General features: G+C 39.3%; 1 protein-coding gene across 1 annotated transcript; it reads left to right on the top strand.

Moving 5' to 3' along the window:
- The first annotated feature begins 1,109 nt into the window (after window positions 1–1,109).
- Window positions 1,110–19,282, top strand: LOC139137585 (phospholipid scramblase 1-like). Its single transcript, XM_070705766.1, has 10 exons — window positions 1,110–1,270; window positions 10,010–10,058; window positions 12,973–13,123; window positions 13,740–13,817; window positions 14,236–14,312; window positions 15,026–15,156; window positions 15,675–15,795; window positions 16,856–16,958; window positions 17,551–17,609; window positions 17,834–19,282. Exons 2-10 carry the CDS (start codon window positions 10,044–10,046, stop codon window positions 17,864–17,866), a joined length of 768 nt encoding a protein of 255 aa, XP_070561867.1. The 5' UTR covers window positions 1,110–1,270; window positions 10,010–10,043; the 3' UTR covers window positions 17,867–19,282.
- The last annotated feature ends 1,682 nt before the right edge of the window (window positions 19,283–20,964 follow it).

The following is a 20,964-nucleotide window of genomic DNA, read 5'->3' as shown; positions in this document are numbered from 1 at the left end:
AATCATACCATGCATTTCATTTCTGATGAAATGAATCCAATACAGTTTTATCTGATACGCATAGAATAGATTTTTCTAATACAAGAATGAACTTGAATTCATTATGACATCATAGCTGGTCCAATAATTAAATCCATTCAGGGTAAACAGGCTTTGCAGACATTTATTTTCCACATCAAGTTTGACCACCATGAGTCGCTGTAGTAAGTGGAGCTACCAAGTGTCCGGAATCCGTAAGCGTATGGCACATCCTACCGGACATCCGTCAGGATTGGTGAAAAACTATCAACATTTACGTTCAAGCTTAGCATCCACACTTTCATTAGGCCTACGTCCACATACAAATGTAACACGGTCAGAATGAGACGCGTAATCCAGGGTTTTCTCTCGACTGCGCGATTGCGCAAATTGCGCATTTCGAGTCATTGTCTGCCCTCAAAAAGACACTGACTGCGCGAAAATCGCGCACAGAACACAGCAAGCAAAGACTTCCACATATACTGACATATGAGGGTGACCAAAGCACAGAGTACAGCGAACTGTGTGTATCAATGATGGAAGTTGGGAAAATTCGGACCGAATCGTATCCGAGGGAACATATATGTCAAATCCTGAGTCGGGGAAACTTGTAGGTGACAATTAGACAGAAGATAGACACCGGCCGAGCACATCAAAAGCTGACAAATGTCATCATGTCGGTGTTTATGCGTATGTGCTGCATACGACAAATACGACACAACTGAACTGGGTGACGATCGTAATGATATCGAGGAAGTGCTTCCTTGGAAGGCAAAATTCACATCAAAAGTGACTGCCCCTTTAAATGTCAAGTCTGCCCCCTAATTTTGATGAATGGGGCAGAAAGTGCCCCTTTCAATGAACATGCAGAGAAAACACTGGTAATCGTGGAGAAATACTTAAAGTTGAAAAGGGAAGAGAAATTGTGCTGCCACATTATTATATCAACCGCTTGATATGCAGATTGCCTTGAATAAATATGTGGAGCAAGCTAGCACTTTCAGTGACACAGAAGCACGAGCTGACGTTTCAGTTCACATGCAAATAATGTATTGTTATTATGGGTTCACCAGGTACTTACAATCACGTGACAGTGGTAAACAAGTGAAATCGACATCCGGGTTGCCGCTGACGTTCTGAACAGTTTGCGCAGCTCGCGACGTCGCGTCTGTGGAATCAAGTGTTCGCCACTCGTGTTCGAAACCTTGTGTAGCTTCCAAAGGACTGTTCGTCGGCGAGTAGGCTGTTAAAGGTAAAACCAAATCAGTATAAGTGTCAGAATGACTGTTGAGAGTTTGATTTGTGACCATGGGAGGTATCTGCCCTTCCTGTCGCTGCTAGTGAAGGCTTATCGCATGGGCGATCACAGTTCGCCATATTTTGACTTTATAACAGTCGTATTCAATAGACTACCAGTGCTACCGCATCGTTGTTGTAGGTTTAGTCTGTGCGAAAATCAGTGACGGCATCGACACATTACGTCTTGTTCTGTATATGATCAGTGCCAGTGTATTGGTTGATGTGAACATGGAGGTAGGAAGACAGTGAAAGTGGTCAAGTTGAACGCCCTGGGGGAAACATTCCGTCCGTAGTGGACAAGCCTTTCACATACTTCAACTAAACTACGTCAAAGATTGAAGGGCAGCTACAAATACCATACGCGGACGCTGTTGATGATCAAAGCCGTATGACAAAGATTGAAGATGCAATGTGCGCTTTGCTTTGAACCTCTTCGCTGAATTTTTAGTAGACATAATGATTTTAACTGAAGGTCGTAATAATAATGTAGGTCTGAAAGCTCAGTGTTTCTGCTTAGGTCAGAAAGCTGAGAGTTTCTTCTGTTCAGTATACTAATATCAGGCGTTATTAATAAAAGGTCACTTGCTTGGGGAGACAGCTACACCCTCTTTGTCCTTCTACCCAAGTCCCTCTCGAGTGTATCAGGTCAAACAAGCTTTAGGCCTATAGCGGGCATTGAGAGGGCAGGGGACCGACAAGATGCGGCCTCGATCGTCAACCATTTTTCTTCAGGGTCTCTTCGCACACTGGTAGTCTACCAGTGCCTCTGTTTGCGTTCATAGTCGACACGGAGCTACGTTTTTTTTCAGCAATCGGGTAAGATGCGAGAGAAACACCCGGGCACCGTCCCTTCACCCACGCGACCCAGCCAATCGTTTGAGTTAATACCCGCATTGATAATTTCGTTACTGTGCATTCAAGCTGATCTACGTCTCTGTGTCACCCAGTATAGACCTACAGCTGCCCTGCTAGCCAAAGTCAGTGTATCATGTGTATGTTTCGCAGAACAATAGGGACAAGTTCAGGCTACTTTTTAATCGTGGAGGTACCAGAAGAGGATAGACCTCCATGGTTCCTTCGACTCATATTGGTCGTTTGTTTACATCTGCTTGTTATCAACGTATCAGTAGGCCTGCTACCGTAGACCTATACTGCTGTTGGTCATGGGGGCGAGTATACGTGCGTATCGTGCAGCATTCGTGTTTTCGGGTGCGGCGACGTCATGTGAATATCATTTCAGTGTTAACTCCATGCTTGTACCATGGAGGTAGTACCTCCATGCTTGGACCTACAGGCATATATTAAATGACCAGTGGAGTGTGAAAGGGCAACCTTTGTTCCTCCCAACAAAGAATAGATTTACCAACGGCGTTGGTTGATGTTTAGGGACGGTCGAGCACTCCACTATCTATGGGCGACGCAATGAAACCGAAATACAACGTCGGGTACAACCTTGAACTTAAATGCTGCAGGATTTCACAATAGCCGAGTAAGAAGTTGGCTTATCGATGTACGTCGAGTCATGTGGCATAGGCCATCATTCACTGGAATGCCATGCATAATCAATACAGAGACCAGCCACCTGCATTTGGAAAAAAAACAAACAAACATATCGATCATAACTATTATGATATTTGTCATGTGATAATGATAACGATTACGGCGGTGCAGCCCACGATATCCTCACATGTTTCAGATAGGGTACTGTTCATGATAGCAAATAGGCCCACAGTAAATTTTATTTTTCAACAGACACAATTGATTGTTTTTATGCCCATTGTTCATTTCTGGGCAATGGGTTTCAGTGAGCAACCAAGAGAACAAGCTTTAAGACAAGTTGAAGGATTTTTAGTTTCTGCAGAGATTCCAGGGAAGTCCCCCAGTCTTTTCGCTGAATTCAAAAACAGGAATCGCCTAAAGGCTTCCGTAAAATAGAATGCTGTGATAAATTACAAGCATTACCTAATAGGAAAGAAAAGTTTCATTAAAACATGGTTTGACGTTTCCCATGAAGTACTGCGTGCAGGAAGTCCTGAAAGAGAGCATCGAAAGTGCGATAAGAACTTTGACATTAGTATTCACAGCAGGCAAACCCATTCATGGATAATTGCGTCGGCCAACATTGAACTTTAGGGGTCACGTCCGTGATTAATTGGAAACAAGTACGCAAGAGAAAGTTTACAGTCTTTACCGAGTACAGAAGTCATTGGTGATTTGGGGTCAAAGGTTATCTGTGTTGGGGCATAGAACTTTTCTTTGAGGTCTATGGTAGTTTCATATCGTCATTACCATGGAAAGTATATTTTCCGAGATATCACAAACCAACCATTAGCTTGTTCCAGCACGCACAACAAGATCATTACCATGTTATGTAAGAACAAATTCAAAGAGAGCGAGCAGAACTTTTTCATTTTTGAAAGCAAGAGTGTAGTATTGTCATTCCATGAAACATTCAATGATAACGACGCTAGGCTGATCGTTGTATCACTTTCAAGTCAGAGTATGTGATTTTACACAGTTATACGCGAAGTTTTAGAATTTCAGGAAAAGCCGCCACGTTCAAAATCGTATTTCTTTACTTACTTATTTATTTATTTATTTATTTATTGTTTTTCATGTTTTTCTCGCTTGCTATGTACCGAAGTAGACATTTGTCGACTGGTAAAGCTACAGCGTAAATTATGGTTTTTTCATTACTGTGAAAATCGACACTATTTTTTTACTATCCAGTAACTCTTCATTAATTATTTCTATTGGCACCACTACAAAGAGTTACCGTCATAATAAGCACATGCCAGCGTTTGGTGATATGAATTTTCATCATGAGAAAAAAAAGGCGATTCGAAGATAACTCTATGATTGCCTAAACGTTTGATTTCTTTGACCAAGAGATTCAGCAAAAATATAAACTTTCACCTTGAACTTGTAGTTTCAGTTCCTTAGAAAGCAGTTGCAGACATGTACGCATTACTGTTCTGCGGCTTGTTTGGATACGCCTGATGACATTTGGATGAACAGAGCTATGACAATACACACTGCTCGAGAACTTTTCGGTACTCCATAAGTTTGTCTTTGTGTGTTTGTTTGTTTGATTTTTATTTCCCCAAAAGATCAGGTTGAATTTTTATACAATGTGGCTTGTTCTATTGACAGTCCAAATGAGAACTCGTCTATGTCAGCAAATTCGATGATTTTTTTTTTTTTCGCTTTTGTTTGTTCATTTAATGGTTGACACGATCGATCCTATTTATATCAGCTATTTTCGTATAAAAAATGTTTGATAGTGTCATTTTTTCCCTTGAACCGTTACGGAAAATTCCGCTATCTTGTCTGACACCTGAGTCATTGCAAAACAGAGACACGCACGCATTGTCGAGTACAATAGGAAAACGCACCACTCAACATTTAAGCTTAGAGGTTGGACTTTCATACTTGTAAACATAGTGAAAGGGTTAAATGTCAGCGTACAGACTTTACAGTTTAGACAGAACTCTTTGTCCATTCGATAAGCGTCAGGCTTATTACATATTTTTGACGTTTGCGTTACCTACAGCCTTTACTGTGATTTTGAACATTTGGTGACTGTTTTAATCGTCCGCATGTTGTTAGGCCTAGTAGTACTCGTTGCCAAGCAAAGCTTCCTTTCACCCCTGACGTTTATGGTGTTAACGGGACAATAATAACAACTTGTAATGGCATTTTCATAAAATATTTTTGTTCTTGTTTGTAAGTATATTTTCAATTCCAATAGGAAGCTAAAATAGAAAGCATAAGCGTTAAAAACAATGCAATCTTACAAAAATCTACGATAAATAGGTATATAAACACTTGCTCTACTCAGTTAAATCTCAATCTCTCTCTCTCTCTCTCTCTCTCTCTCTCTCTCTCTCTCTCTCTCTCTCTCTCACACACACACACACACACACACATTCACACGCACATGCTGCAAAGTTTCCGTTTTCGTCAAAATCTATGGCAAGTGTTATGTAATTTGCCTCAAATCAAATCAACCTCATTTGTCTCTTTTCCTTCTTCCGTCACTGTGAATAAGACAACCATTGCCTTCAATCGTGTTGCGCTCAATTGAAGTACTTTCTGTATTAAAGTTTCCAACACCTCATCGGCAATTTCTCGTTGTTGCGATGTTTGTTGTCGTATTGTGTTCTTGTCCATGTTTCACCGTCACTAGTCTAAAATCAAAGACCATGATGTCTCGAAGTATAAATAATATTTTATGTGAGGTTGCGCTCCAGGCTTTAATGCAATCTGAGATATTAGATGTAAAATGAGAAAATTGTGACATGCTTTGCAGTTAACGAACCGGACGACTTACCACAATTAAGAAATCCGATAGTGTGATAATCAGACGAGTATTGAAATCATTCCTCATTCAAGGTTCACCTCCGAAAACTTCGACAAATCTACTTCAATTTTTGTTCACAATTAGATAGATGTTGGGGTTGTCAAAATGCTAAAAGAAGCATTCAATTATTAAAAAACCAAGACTTGGTTTTACAGAAATATTCATGTGATTAAAAAGTGGAAAGTCTATTATTACTTTTTACTTGAAGTAATTTATGTTATTATTTACAACGCTCTCCATTCCGCATCGAGTACTGTAATTCCCACGAGGATATCCGTATACTTCGATATATATAACACACACATACATAGGCCTATATATGTTGTTACTTCAATGCACGTCTGTGTGTCTTTGTTTTATGTAAAAATTACGTTGTTGTTGTTGTTGTTGTTGTTTACCCTTATTTTCCAATATATATTTATATCCATAGGAAATCAAACTGACTGTGGACGAATCACAATCAGGAATTCGTTTCACGGCTGTGTTGAATTGAGAAAACAAACAAAGTATTGTTCCGCTGTGGTCTACACGGTCGAAGTTACTCAGCAGTTCAAACGCTTCACTATTTCCTAACACTGAGGTCATTTCTGTTGACCCTTGAAAACAAACATTGTCGTCGCCATGGTAAAATATACGGCCCTTTGTCACATACGTGGCGCATTTCTCTGCCTGCTAAATGTAATATATGACTGAAATACCATCAAATCACGGGAAGTCAAGTTCTTAAAGCAAATCATTATATATAGCACGCACAATAAACATTAAGTCTTCGATATTGTTTGTTCATTTCAAGCTTATAAAGCGTACACAAAAAAGAAACAATCTACCCGCCCAAGTATATAGCATTTTCTCTTGAAAAGTAGATCGGGAAACTTGACCGTTCTACTAAAACTATACGACAATAAAGCACAATAAAACGTATTCAAGAAAGAATTGGTCACTAACCCACAGAATACTCGTGGCCATAGTGACCAAGCGCTTTGATATCTTTAATGCAGGGTCAAATTTGACAGATTTATGGTTAAATTGTCCCAAATACCCTCGACGCTCGAGGTAAAATCTTTTCACGTTTGGTTTCGCGACAAGTAGCCTACTTATTGAGTTACAAAGGTCAATATCAGGCTGTATCAACTTCAATATCATACGGGCCAATAACCAGACCAAGGTTGACGTCATACGTGTTATAACCAGATACCCACAAAGCTGCCTAGAAGCCCAGAAAGCCGTAGAATTTGCATGCAATGCAATATTCCCATGCCGAAAGTTACGGTATCGATGTATCGACTTGGTTGGTGCCAGCCACAGGCTCGCGTGCAATAGAATGAGGCTTTCCAATCGCGTAAATTTTATGTTTGCACTCCTTGGCGGCTTGTTCCAAGTCTTTTGCAGCGAAACACTCGAGTTTCCCGTATACGTATGCTGCTGTGATAGCAACTTCTGAAAAGAAAGGTTATATTAATAGAGGTCAGTAATTTCCAAAGAGCATATTGAGACAGTGCACAGAAATAGCTTGTCCGATATATATTCTGGTACATTTAAAAACCTTACAATTTTTTGTGCCATTCGGAGTCTTAAAATAAATATATCATAACCAGAGAATGATGGTTGCGGGTAAAAGCGTTCATTTACGTGCACAGAGCATGCTTTATTACGTAAGGCAAAGTAAGTAAATTCTTTGTTTTGCGTCCACTCTAAATGGGAAAAGGTACGTGTCTAAGCGGCTGAAAGACACACACAAGAAAATTAACACAATGTAATTTGATTGCAGCAAATAAAAAATTGTAACAAATTTTAGTTCAGAAAAGCTAAGCGGCCATGTCCTAAAATTTCCTATTCAAATACACTGTGTGTGTTTTTATGAAAACCTTAAAAACCTAAGCGGGTTGGGACGCAAAACAAAGAATTTAATTACTTTGGCCTAATGGTAATTTCAGATCCCTAAATTTTGTATTTGACTTGCCGTAGGTGCTTCGACCTCAGCTGTTTAAATGGTTGATCTGTTACGTCGTCCTGTCGTTTAGCTTTCCGTGGAAACTGTAAGCTTCTTAATGCATTGTCCGCCATCAAAATTTGCCAAGGCAGAGCTCAAAATATTACCTTTCATTGCGAAGTTGTCAGTGCAAGACTCGTACATTCGTAGCAAGGGTACGCGTACAATTAGCCCGGGTTGGACCGCATAATAATTAATTAATTAAATTACATTATGGCCCCAGTAGACTTAATTCAACATTTTTCCTGCAATATTTTGGTTCAACGTTCGAAATATTGTTTCTTGGCTTGCGCCCTACAACACATTTACAGTTTTAACATGTAGCGCATCAACTAGCTCTTCCTGCACTGTATTGTGTGTACCGTTTCATTTCCATTCGTATTTGAATTCACCTAAAATTAGACATTGTTTCAACTCAGTTAATTAGATAATTACAAAAGTATAAAATCAGATTGTCCTAGCGGTGTGTCTATCTTTAACGCTGGACTGAAATTGGTTTCAAAGTATAATATTGTAAAAATGCCCAATACTTCCATGATAGCGACGTGTCGAATTGATTTAACATTTGAACAGTCGACGTGAATTCTTTCATGATTGTGACACGTGTTCTAGTAATTTGTTGCCGACAATTCTGTTGATATCAGGCACGGAACTACAAATGATTTGAGTGGGTGTGGCTGCTCTCCGGGAAAAAAATCCATCATGGCTGCCATGTAAACACGACTCATTGAGTAGAGTGCCTGTGGCGACTTCAGTAAAAGGGACAGGAATGCTCGGAATTCCATAGAATTCACTTACAACTCTTCCGCGAGTATTTTTGGAGTTGTTTATATTTGCTTTCAGAACGATATTTGTGGCATAATTATTGAAAGGCTGCTCAGTTATCCTGTTGTAAAACTGCAAAACGAAAATTGATAAAATATGCATGCAAATACGAGAGATAAGTCATGGTCATGTAAAACGCAATTATGTAAAATAGCACAGCCCCCATTCTCGATGCAGATACTCATCATTTGATAAATAAATAATTCTGGCTCCTAAATATCGGCTCTTTTCAAAAATATTTCCGCAATCGTTGTTAATGTAGGTAGCAGTTTTTAAATCTTAGAAATATGAGGTATGTTGATGTCCATTTTCAGAGTGGATCAAAGATTGGCCATGAAAATACGATATTGTATTTCTCATTCAGTAATGCAGCCTGGTTAACACATGTTTTCTCACTCTTCGCAATTGTGTCATGTCAGTCACCTCAATGGCCAGAAGAAAAAGGGCGTTGACCTTTCCACTCCCTGTCATCATTAACATATATGCTCTATTTGTCCGTTACGTAAATTTACCGCTTTGTCCGCATTGTACCAAACATTTTAGACTTATTGTTTGCTATTTGCTTTCATACATTTGAAAAAATCCTTACTGTACTCCAATAAAAGTGTATTTAATGCGAAAGCAAACGCCCATCTGCATTGATTCAGTCACCCAACGCCCTAGCTCTGTTTTGGCAAGGCTGTGTGTTACCGTACCGGCGTTATAGGGCCTCCCACCATATATATATAACGCCGGTACGGTAATACACAGCCCTGCCATGCAGAGCTACCAAGGCCCGACCCCACGCACATATGGTGATTTCTTCTTCCCTTGCCTATCTGTAACGTCATCTAATGGGCGTCCATCCATCATTGATACTTAATAATCATCTGACCAAAACACAATCGACTTTGATCAGCCAGATACGGGAGGAGAAAAACCCTTTCATAATTTAAGAATCATACTACTATGTATCAGAACATCGTCATGAATATTAAGATGCCTGGTATTTCATCTGTTGACGGGTGACAGTTGTACTCTGACATATTGTCGATACCAACACACATTTTCCAAACTATATCTGAATGTAAGTGAATGGAGGACAAAAACGGCTAACGGGAAGTTATAATATAACAATTTAGGTGTCAGATCTAGAGCGGTCGTATGTCAAGTAGCGGCGCCGTTTGTCAAACAAAAGTTGAAGAGGCCTTTTCCCTACTTGACGACACTGCATGAGATTGCCAAACTGTCATGCTTTCAGGGACATTTATCGTTACAAAGCACAGGCGGCGCTTCTGCATGTAGTATTGAATAGTGTTTTCGTTGCAGAAAGCGGCTAATTTCGCTACACAATACGACTGTCATTCGAAGCATGACTATGTCACATGGACATTTTGACAATATATGTAACTTCTCACGAGATCTCTGCCGGGCACAAGAAAAATCGCCTGTAACATGCAGCATCTCCCATACGCATCGGCGGACGTGATGTAATCGTGGTAAATTTAGTCTTGATTTTTCTTCACCTGTTTCAGGTGTTAACGACGACTCCAAGAGGCTGATACCAAGATGGATAAACAACCGGTAAGTACACCATCAGGGTTTCCAATCCCTGACAGTAGAGTGGTTGATTTTAGAATAAAAAAAACTGACAAAGTGGCAGACAGAAAACTGCACTTAATTCACGCATTTTCGTTTGGACAACGCCCCTGCCGTTGGCAAACAAATGTAAAGCAGTTTGGACGAAATGAAGAAGGGATCGTATATTTTTAGATTTCTCATTGAGTTATGTTTATTAATTGTTGTATTTATGTAAAAGCTTCAGGCAAACTGCATGATACTATAGTTTATTTATTTATGCCAAATACGACATTGATATAATTATGTTATATTTATCATATTTATAAATAACTAATATGAGGAACATCAAGAAATGTTTAACTATTAAATAATTACTATGGTATCATATTTTACTCATAAATAACTGTGATTAAAATATTACAATATCATATTTTACTCATAAATAACTGTGATTAAAATGAGATGAGGATCTTTATCAGATATTAATTTTACGTCGTCACTTCAATGCGTAGTATAGCTTGATATAAGACGGGTATAGGAAAAGATAAGCCAGTAAATGAACCGTCACCAAGGCTTCTTTTCAATCACAGCGAGGCTAACCCACAGGTGCCTGGAAATGCCAGTGTGGTATTCATAGAGAGAAGGATTTCTCACCATATATGCCACACTGGCAATTCAAGGCACCTGTGGGCTACCCATCATGTCTTCCGGTCAGAGTTGTGGATGAAAAGTTATAAGCTCCCACGTATAACGAACATTTTAAACAGTGTTCACGTACCAGAGCAATTATAGAGTGGTGGCCCCGCAAATCTCATTACGTTGTTAAGTTGTTATGCAAATTGGCCGCCACCAGAAAATCACGGGGAGAACAATCAGTTAGGACTGAATGTCAAGTTTAATGTATGCAGAGAATGGTGGCATTATCTCCTTGTGATAATTGAATTGTGTAGAACAAAGGTTCATGATTGAATGGCAATAAAAATCGAGAATTTATTTCTGTCTAATCAGATGTAACTACTGAACATTGCATTTTGATATCCATACAGGTCTATTCATGAGACCAATTGCAATGTTTTGTGTTTTTTCGACAATAGCGCAGCATTACTTGATTTGAATAATATGTTGTCTAAATAATAAAATCGATCTGCACTTGAAAAGCTTAAATGGAAATTTCCGGAGATAAATTGCACGAGTAAAATGGGAAGAAGTGATGGCAAAGGCCTACAATGGTTTTGTTGACGTCACAAACCGAGTAATTATCAGTGCATGTCAAGAGGAAATACCCTTGGGAAATACTTGATAGAGTCGGGGGTGAGGGATCCGATAGAAAAGTGTATGGGCACGCACACGCATCGCCAGAAAGGGTCACTTTTTTCGAAAAAAGAACTTACTACAGACGTTGGTCGACCTTTCGTCTCATACCTTTAACATACATCGATTACAAAGCACATAAATTTCGTGTTTTAGAAAAATCTTGACGTCCAAAATATTGACAATAAATAGTCAAGCCCTCTGATAGCCCTCTGGCCGTTGTGTGCACGACGCCATTCCACTGTTACGAATTTATAAGGTTGATGACCCAGGATCGGATCATCCACAAATATTGAGTGTACCCCCTAGGGGTTGGGGAGGAGAAATAGGCAGTAAGCACAGTTTCGCTTTCTAACTCTTAAAGTAGGAAATTACAGCTGAACTGTATCTTGGCAGCCGGAGTATTTTTCTAGAATTCAATAGATTTATCTTACAGTTTTAATCATTTGTCAAATACTACCAAGTGATGGTGAGCTAAACCTTGTCGCATTTATATTGTGCAAACCTTCTGCCGACGCTCTGTGATTCAAACGCCCTCTAGCGCTACTCAGCCTCCCTTTCAAATACTTTGAGCTCGCTTATCTACATTGTACGAGAGTAAAGTCTGCCATCATCCATTTTGAATCATTCATAATGCAAGAAAAACCTATCCCAGAGTCAGTGGACTGTAAGAGAGTTGAGAGTGACATCGATTCTTCAAAGTCTCCGTGCCTTGTGATGTTTTCATTTCAGTGAGGAGATAAAGATAAACCTTATTATTTCGCTTCTTGATTAAGAAATTCATCGATGACATAATTTGCTTGTCAGTGAACTCAATTATCTGAACTGAATGATTTTATCATGTCATCGTTATCAATTAGTCATGTCAAAGCTTATGACTCATCCGTCAAAGTCAATCAGTCTGCTCGATATTATTTTTCTACCCGCACGCATGGCTTGCAATTTGATTCCCTCGCAGCTCGTGGTTTGTCATGCGCGGCTTTCAGTATTTTACCTAATTAGTAATTTGCCCTCAACGGTCTGGCTAAGCCAGCCCAAAGCTAAACTTTGGTATTACTGGGATGCAAGTTCACTTAGCTTAGCTACACTAAGCTTAAAATCAGGGCTGGAGAGAGGGCCACACTGCGTAGTCGGCAAGGGGCTATTTGAGTTTCGTGATACGGTCAAATAACTGTTACGCGTTGGCTCTGCAAGAAGATGTCAGACCGAATAGTCCGATCCTCTTGGTCTATTTGAATGAAGCTAAAGTAAAACAGCGGATGAACTCAATACGTTGATGCGGATGATGATGAAATCTCCATACGTAAATTACAGGTGTCAGTTTTACATAGGCACATTTTAGGAAGACATCGTAGTATGCAGTTAGTGTCTATGATATAATCATATAATCATCATTATAATCGTAATCATGTCAAATGTGAGCGATCTGAAAACGTGATGATATATTAATAAAGTAGTGCCACAAAGAAAGCAGTTACCTGCGACATCTTCAAGTTAGACAACAATAATTTGATGGCTATAATAATTGAATAAACCTCATCATGAAGACAGCAAACTAAGAAAGTAAGATAATTGATGGCAGCCACACACATCTTTGTTTCCATAGGTAAGCGGGCAGCCAATGGGTGCCGCCCATGGGATGCAACCCACGCAGTGGATGCCAGCTCCCCAGGCACCTCTCGGCTGTCCCCCAGGTCTGGAGTACCTGACTCAGATAGACCAGGTTTTGATTCATCAGGTCGTTGAACTTATGGAAGGTAAGTTTACTGATTACCATTTAAACGTTTGTTGTCGTTGTTGTTGTTGTCGTTGTTGTTGTTGTTGTTGTTCGTTTGTTTGTTTGTTTGTTTGTTTGTTTGTTTGTTTTTAGAATAGGCATATGTGTTGTAAGGAACCTGACTGACTATACTCCCAAACCATAAACACTTGTTCATTGGTCGGTTGGTTTCAATTAGTTTAGTTTCGTTTGTTTGATTGCTGCACAATTTTGAAGACGTAATTTGCCCTATTTCCTTGACAAACAACGAACAAAATATTCCCGTTCGACTTGCCCTATTTTCGGCGAGAAATCTAAGGATCCGAGCATTTTGTACTTATTTTGAGGAAAGTGCATTCTGATCAAAGGAATCTTTCGATTTGAGATAAATTCGTCAACGGGACAGGAAGGGTGAGAACGAAATGTTTTATGGGAAAGCCATAATGAATGACAGGATACAGGGCTGTCGAAGATTTGTAATAAGACAACGGCTCATCCGTGTGGTTCAACTTGGAACATCAAAATGAAAACACAGACGCTAGAGCGATTCGTCTGTGACGTCACAGGTGTCACGGCATAGCCATTAACGTCCAGTATCTTGGATCTTTTAAAAACAGCGTTCACTGGATGGGAATGCCGCAACCGTTACCAGATCAAGAACAGCATGGGACAACAGGTGTATTTTGCTGGGGAAGGTAAGGGATGCTAGTATTGACAGGAGTAAGGGCACATCATGTTTGCATTGATGATATAACGTAACAGCACGCCAAAAATATTATGCATCCACGTATTCAGGACAAATTCATCGATGCACAGATTGACCCTATCAACAATGGGGTGTAAAATTTAAGTTTACAGCATAAGCGTCGATAGGAAGTCGACTTCACTACGTACGTGCAGTGTCTGCTTATTTGTTCTCCGGAAACGACCTCCCCCCCCCCCCCAACCCTTTCGACATTTTACAATACTGTTGTTAAACAAAATGTTTAGTAGGTTGCAGTAACTGCGTGTTCCATGAAGAGAATGTTGAAGAGGGAAGTTAGGGATGTGTGGATTAGAGGGAACCATGGCCTTGCTATGCCCCTTTAATGACAATAATATCTTTCTTCTCAGAATCCGACCTCTGCATGAGACAATGCTGTGGTCCTGCTAGGGGCTTCATGATGCATATCGTGGACAACTCACAGGCTGTAAGTTAATTATGACAGTTTGTGTTGGCTTTTTTCTTTCTTTTTGTTGTTTTGAATAAAGTTACGATATGTCTTTCCCAGTGTAAAGAAACCTGCTCACCGACTTATATCGCTTAGATAGGTCGCAATGTCTCACCAGTCATGACCAACTTTCTAAGGTAACAATAAAGAACAACCATAGTCAACCGGGCCATGTGTACTTCTTAGTTATCTGATTTACTGATGATGAATGTCATATCCGGGGAGATGGAGGGTCGTGACATGCAGGATGATGTACATATATTTGATCTAGCCCATCGTCTGCCGATAGAGGAACCACTCTGCAAGAGTACGCGATCATCACAAGAACATTTTGACGTAAAGTTAAACCAAAATTTCGCAACATTCTTAAAATTCACGATTTTCCATTAAATAGTTGAATCCTAACGGCCACATTTCAGAGATGCATCTTCCTCTATACGGTGATTAAATAGTCCGACAGTCTATACTGCATAAGCCACGAAAGGCAGATCGTACGGAAATATCTTAATATAGAGTCAAATGTAGAGTTATCAAACGAAGGAACCAATGCAGCTATCTCCGTGGTGTTGAGTTGAACTGTCTTTATCAAGAACGCTAATGTATTGAGAGGGTGAAATATCATCATTTTGGGTTTGAGGTTCATGACAGAAACTTGTAATTTTTGTCTCGTTGACTATGTTCATCTTGTGTAGGAAGTTATGCGAGTGGTCCGTGAATTCAAGTGCTGTGCCGGTTGTTGTTGGTGCGCAAACATAGACCACTGTGCCTTTGAACTTGCTATCGAAGCTCCAGTGGGTACGCCCATTGGATATGTTAGACAAAGGTACGTATGTGACGTGGTATATTTTATGTAGTCAGGTCTGCAGAACCACAAAAACACAGTTTACACTGAAATCTACAGGAGTATACCTATTTGGATGGTGTCGGATGTATGTATGCGTATTTGCATGTGGTCGTATATATGCTTACGTGACTTCATATACGAACATTATGTAGGTATACATGCATTCCCACATTCGTGTATGTATGCTCGTATGTGTATATATGCATGTTAATATAACATATATTGGTCGATATTGGTCGATCTGGTCCATCTTGTCTTGTCAAATCTTGTTCAAAACCGATATGAAATTCTCTTCTGACTTCATGTGTGTCCGCTCTATATAGAACACACTACACATCGAGATAATCACCTAATCAAAATATATTTTTCGATCGTTGACATGTTTAGATATGTATATGCGCACGCGCACAAACGCGAACAGAAGGAGAAAGACTTTCGTGGCAAATGGCTGCTGTTGTTTCACTGTTTGACGCAACGTCTTCCTTGTTTTTTCCAAGGCAATACTGCTGGGTGGCGGAGTTTGACATCCTTGACGCCAATCGTGAGCCGGTTCTGATCGTGAAAGGCCCATGCTGTATCTGCCAGGGTGTATGCTGTACCTGGGATCAGGTGTTCCAGGTAGATGTGTTTTCAATCAGTATAATTACTTCCATTGCCTATCTTGCCACCAGACGGTAAGATTAGAAAACGCTCACTAGTATTTAGTCGTAAAATGAATTTATTCCAACAAAATGGCAAATAAATCATATCTACAAACAGTGAATGAGTCGAGCGGACGAACAAAATTATACAACAACTTGTCAGAAAAAATAATTCCAATTTAATTGGAAAGAAGCCATAAAAATCATATCATCATTATCAGGCCCATCCGTTCTAGAGCGCCCTCGTGCGACATCATCCCGACTCTGTTGTCAGGCTTGTTCATATATCACCCGAAGACAATGAAGAACCATATTGCTGATACTCAGACTCGACTCATGCTTTTGATTCAGATTCATTCCAAATATTATTCACGGTGCAGGGCGTAGCTGCGAATATTAATAGTAACTGAGTCTGGGCAGACACGTACAATCGATTGAATCTGTCAACGCAGCACAATCGCCTTTGAAATTCTTGCGCTAAGCACAGGACTTGTACATTATCTAACACGCTTCCTTCGATCCAAGGGTATCAAATCGTATCTCCAACTGGTGAATTCGGTCAATTTTACAAAATCATTCCAAAAACATGTTCGAAGGCTGATAGGCAGATTTTACATAATTTTGACGTTGACCTTAAAATTCAGAGGGTAAAGTTGAGCTTTTCGTAACTGCTCTTCCACTGGCATATGCGGACAATAGGCCCTCCTGCTGAAATATCATCCCCACTGCCCTTCAGTACCTATGGTCTGCCCGCCCCCCTCTCCACACAACAGTTCAAGCTCCCGACAGCCCTCTCCCCACCACTGAAAGTTTCCCATTGCCCATTACAATGTACAATGGTGTTGTTGATAATTGAATTCTAGCCAGGACTTCGTTAACAGTAAGGTTGTAGAGACTATATCCATGAGTTAAGAAAAGGGTTTTTTGGCATGATGTTTTAGGTAGAAATTGAAAGCGTTTTTTGCAAGTTGAAAAAATTGATGGAAAATACATAAGCAGTTTCACTCTCTTTCTGTTTCTTCTTCCTGTTGTAACAGATTCTTACGAAAGACAAGAAGACGGAAATCGGTAAGCTGAGCAAGCAATGGGGAGGACTCGCCAGAGAAATGTTCACCAACGCTACCAACTTCAGTGCTGAATGTAAGTGATGAAAAACACATTTACTCCCACTGTATAAAATGCCTATTTATCAACACATATTGAAGATAGATCGTATGCAGCAACGTCGCACTGTTTTCGCCGCGGTATAGTTTATCTAGTGGCTAAAATCTGGCGTACTTATGCTAGATTTCCTCGGCTTTAGAGGAGCTCAATGGGAGCTCCACTGACCATACATGGAACTTTGCTCCTGCCACTAAATGTACAGAGTGCTGACGACGTGAGCGAACGGTTGATAGTCGAAGGGGTATGTTTACACATCCGATTTTACTACAGGTTCGCGAAACATCGCCAAGATAACGCTTAACGTGCATTGGCACTATAGGCTAGCTTTAGTATCCCCATTGAGGTGAAAACAATATTTTTTTTACCTCTACGGTATCACCGAGCTAGCTTACAGTGCCAATATATGCTAAACGTACGGTCTCGCCTCGGATAGCTTATATAGGCCATGTTTTGAAGCCTGTGGATTTTACAAGCAAAAAAACCAGTCTTTATTCTCGTGTTTCATGAATTTTTAAAATTTAAATTGATTTTTGCAAATTTTTATCGTTTTTCGTTTTTTGCCTTTCAGTTCCAATTGACTTGGACGTCAAGGTCAAGGCCACGCTGCTAGCCGCCTGCTTCTTGATAGTAAGTAGAAAAAAGACATCCATTGTTTACAATGTAGGATGTATGTCCCAAATTTCCATTTGTTTTTCGGGATTGGTGCAACTAATCTAATTACTTTGTGTTAAAACGTGAGTGGGTGGTCCTGGACCACATCGGAAGTGCAATGTGGATCATTTTAATAAAAGAATACACAATTAAGATGCTGTACCTACTTAATCAACAACGTCCAAATTCTATTTTTACAGGATTTCATGTTCTTTGAAAACAAGAACAACTAAAACACTAAGGCTGAAGAAGTCACCCAGGATTTTGTTCATCGTAGGAGACGACGTGAAAAAAACAAGCTTAATATAAAGAAGTATTAGCGCCATGGTATTAACTAATTATGCATGCCTTTGGTGATATTGATGTCAATTTTATATAAACAAGTCAACAAGCGTCTTTATGTAAATTGTTTTCTTTGTATCTGATTGCAATTGGTAGCTTTATTGTGTTGACGAACGGCAGAAAAAAAACTTCTCACATCATACGAAGGATTGTAAGCGATGTTTTTTGAGACATCGAGTTTTATCCTGTGTGTACCTGTTTTAACAACAGCAAAGACATTTATGTGGATATACTGCATTCGCCAAACCCTTCGAATTTAAAGTATTCAAGTTGGAACATGTAAAAATGAAGTATAAAAATCAAGAACACTCATTCAGAAATTACGGCGTATTTTTTTCCAATTATGTTTCTTTGAATTTGGGAAATAAATTATCGCTAGTAGACTGAAAAAATCTTGATTAAATGGTTTATCATTTAGATATTTTAATATATGTTTTCTAGCTTGCTCGATCGTTTTAATCTATCACGTCAGACTTTGTGTCGTCAAACTCCTTTGTTCTGATATGTACATGTAACTTTGTGTACACAAATGGCTTCTCTTTATTCTCATTTACCTGTTTACAGTCAATTACATTACACATATTTAATGGATAACATTATTTCATGTTTCTGAATAAGTGTAGAGCTAAATTATATGAAACCCGCTCTTATATGTAATAATATTCGATGAAGGAAATTCAGGTCGCCAGGGAAGGCAAAGAAATTGTCAAGGTCACCGATATTTTTTTTTATTTTTTTCGGTCACACTTCTCTGAAATGCAACACCGTTGATAATTTTTGATCAGCACTCGAACGCGGCCTTTGTGCCACGATAACGTGACAATTTGAACACGATATTTTATATGGAATGCACCGCTGAAAGGTTAAATTGACGTTTTATAAGCGAAAGACAGTATCTTTGTAGGTGTTTTTACAAAACGAGAGAGGACCAGTGTGTTAACCAAGAGACAAGATTGATGTAATAAACTGTAATTTTCATAAAACTGAACAATTTATTTTTCGACACAATCGTTTTTCTCGTATGTGTCACTTTTATCTCATATCGATTAAATTGAAACGGTCTGCTATGATGGGGTACATGTAGTTAGCATAGTATTTTTCTCTTTCTTGAAAAAGAACTGGAAATTTGATATCCCGATAAGGACATTTATTTTTTCGTTTTTGACAAAGAACTAGAAATTCGAGATCCAAAAAAAACACGGATGACTGCAGTATTGTTTCGACCAGTCATTGTATGATATATATATTTTGTACGTGTAGGATATTAGTCAATAAAGGAGATATTAATCTAAATGAATGACGCAGTACCCAAGTGTTGTCTTGTGGTTGATTCTGTCTTATTTTACATCCTTGAGTTGAAGTTTTTTCCGAAATGTGTGTCTGTCTGTCACTTACACGAATGTCAGCATTGCCTTCCTGTGATGCTCTAGGAAACTACTATTTGCATAATCGACATGCTTATCATCGAACGTCAGCAGCAAGGTGACATGTCTCTCAAGGGGCAGATGATTGTTTGGTGATACTTTTGACAAATGGTCATCGAAAATCTTGACAAGAGAGTCTGCCATAAAATTTCTTACACGATTTTGTAACAATAGAAAGAGAAAATGATTCTTGCATGAACGCATCACAGACAAGTGTTACGAATACTAGACAATGATGTTACGTAATATTCGAAGAAATGATTAACTGTGAGTGGAAAGGGGCCAACTTGTATTTGCCTCTGCATTCACGTCGTAATTAAGTCGGCCGCGTTTTAGTAATTACCTTGATTACACATTACAGCGCATAGTTAGCATTTATTGATAACCATCCAAATCGAAGCGACTGTGAAATTCACGTTTGAAATCATTATTGATCGCCACTCATTTTACAGAGAGGGCAGTGATGAGAAGCGTGTGACCTTAACAGAAGGAGAATGGACACCAGTGAATAAATATGAACATAAGGTTGAAAATTTTACTATTATTATTCAAAAGAGGCAGAAATAAGAATAAAAAATTAAATTCATGCACACGCCTATCTTGTTTGCGAAGAAGAAAAGCTTTGTTTGTTTGTTTGTTACGCTGTGGTTATCTGCTGGTATATTTCCTCTCGAAACTGAAACACAAAACAATGAGCTTTGGTTACAGTCTTCTCTTTATTGACCAAAATTAAAGATAATCATCAGTGTTCAGCAAGCAGTTATCCAAACTCGTTGCCTGCACGAATAACTACGTGTCGAATCCTTTTGATATACTCAGCGAAATAACGTTCTCACGTGAAGAAGCAAAACGCGGCCTTATTTAATTTTACATTCTGCCATGTTCATCGTCGAAACCGATACAAATTCTGAAAACATCTTCCACGGATTGTTAGTCAGGCTAAAGTGATCTTACCAAACAAGATGAGTCGTATAGTAGTACCGTTTCTGGATAATTTTCTAGACCCCCCTGGAAATTTCACACCTTTCTGGATTAAAAACGAGGTGAACTCCGTAACTACGTAGCACTGACAAATACGTTGTTGTAGTTACATTTTAATATGAATATTCCCAGCTGCCAGTTTTCTGTATCAAGGATTAAACGAAGTACGCAAAATATTCTTACAGGAAATGGAAACACGGCCCCGAAGTTCCTGTTCAATTTCGTTAATTGTACAATAGAAAGTCAACTCACGTGAGCTGCTAAGGGCTGGAGTCTGAAAGTGTAAATGAGGGCGCTCTTGTTTGAGTACGCTGTCAATACGGTTTTAATCAGTTGACAAGAGAGTGTTGCCCTACAGGTAATGTCTTCCGTTCTATAATATGGGCACACATAATACTTACATCAGAACCAATCAGCCAGCATTCGCCTAGATTGTGTTTGCAAAGCAAACACTGTATTTCACGTAGGGCAGGGATGACAGAATTGTAGATAAAGATCAATTTAAATTAAGGGGCATACTTTCTTCAGGGTAACATTCTCTTTCAAAATCAAGAACAAAATTAAGGTTGTTAAAGTTGTGCAAA

This window comes from Ptychodera flava, chromosome 7 (genome assembly GCF_041260155.1).
Source record: "Ptychodera flava strain L36383 chromosome 7, AS_Pfla_20210202, whole genome shotgun sequence".
Taxonomy (NCBI): domain Eukaryota; kingdom Metazoa; phylum Hemichordata; class Enteropneusta; family Ptychoderidae; genus Ptychodera; species Ptychodera flava.
This window is presented reverse-complemented; position numbering and strand designations above follow the sequence as displayed.

Bases quoted from the DNA above. Each gene is read 5' to 3' on its own strand.
- LOC139137585 (XM_070705766.1), top strand. The intron at 15,157-15,674 runs GTACGTATGTGA...GTTTTTTCCAAG, and splicing joins ATTGGATATGTTAGACAAAG to GCAATACTGCTGGGTGGCGG. The intron at 16,959-17,550 runs GTAAGTGATGAA...TTTGCCTTTCAG, and splicing joins TACCAACTTCAGTGCTGAAT to TTCCAATTGACTTGGACGTC.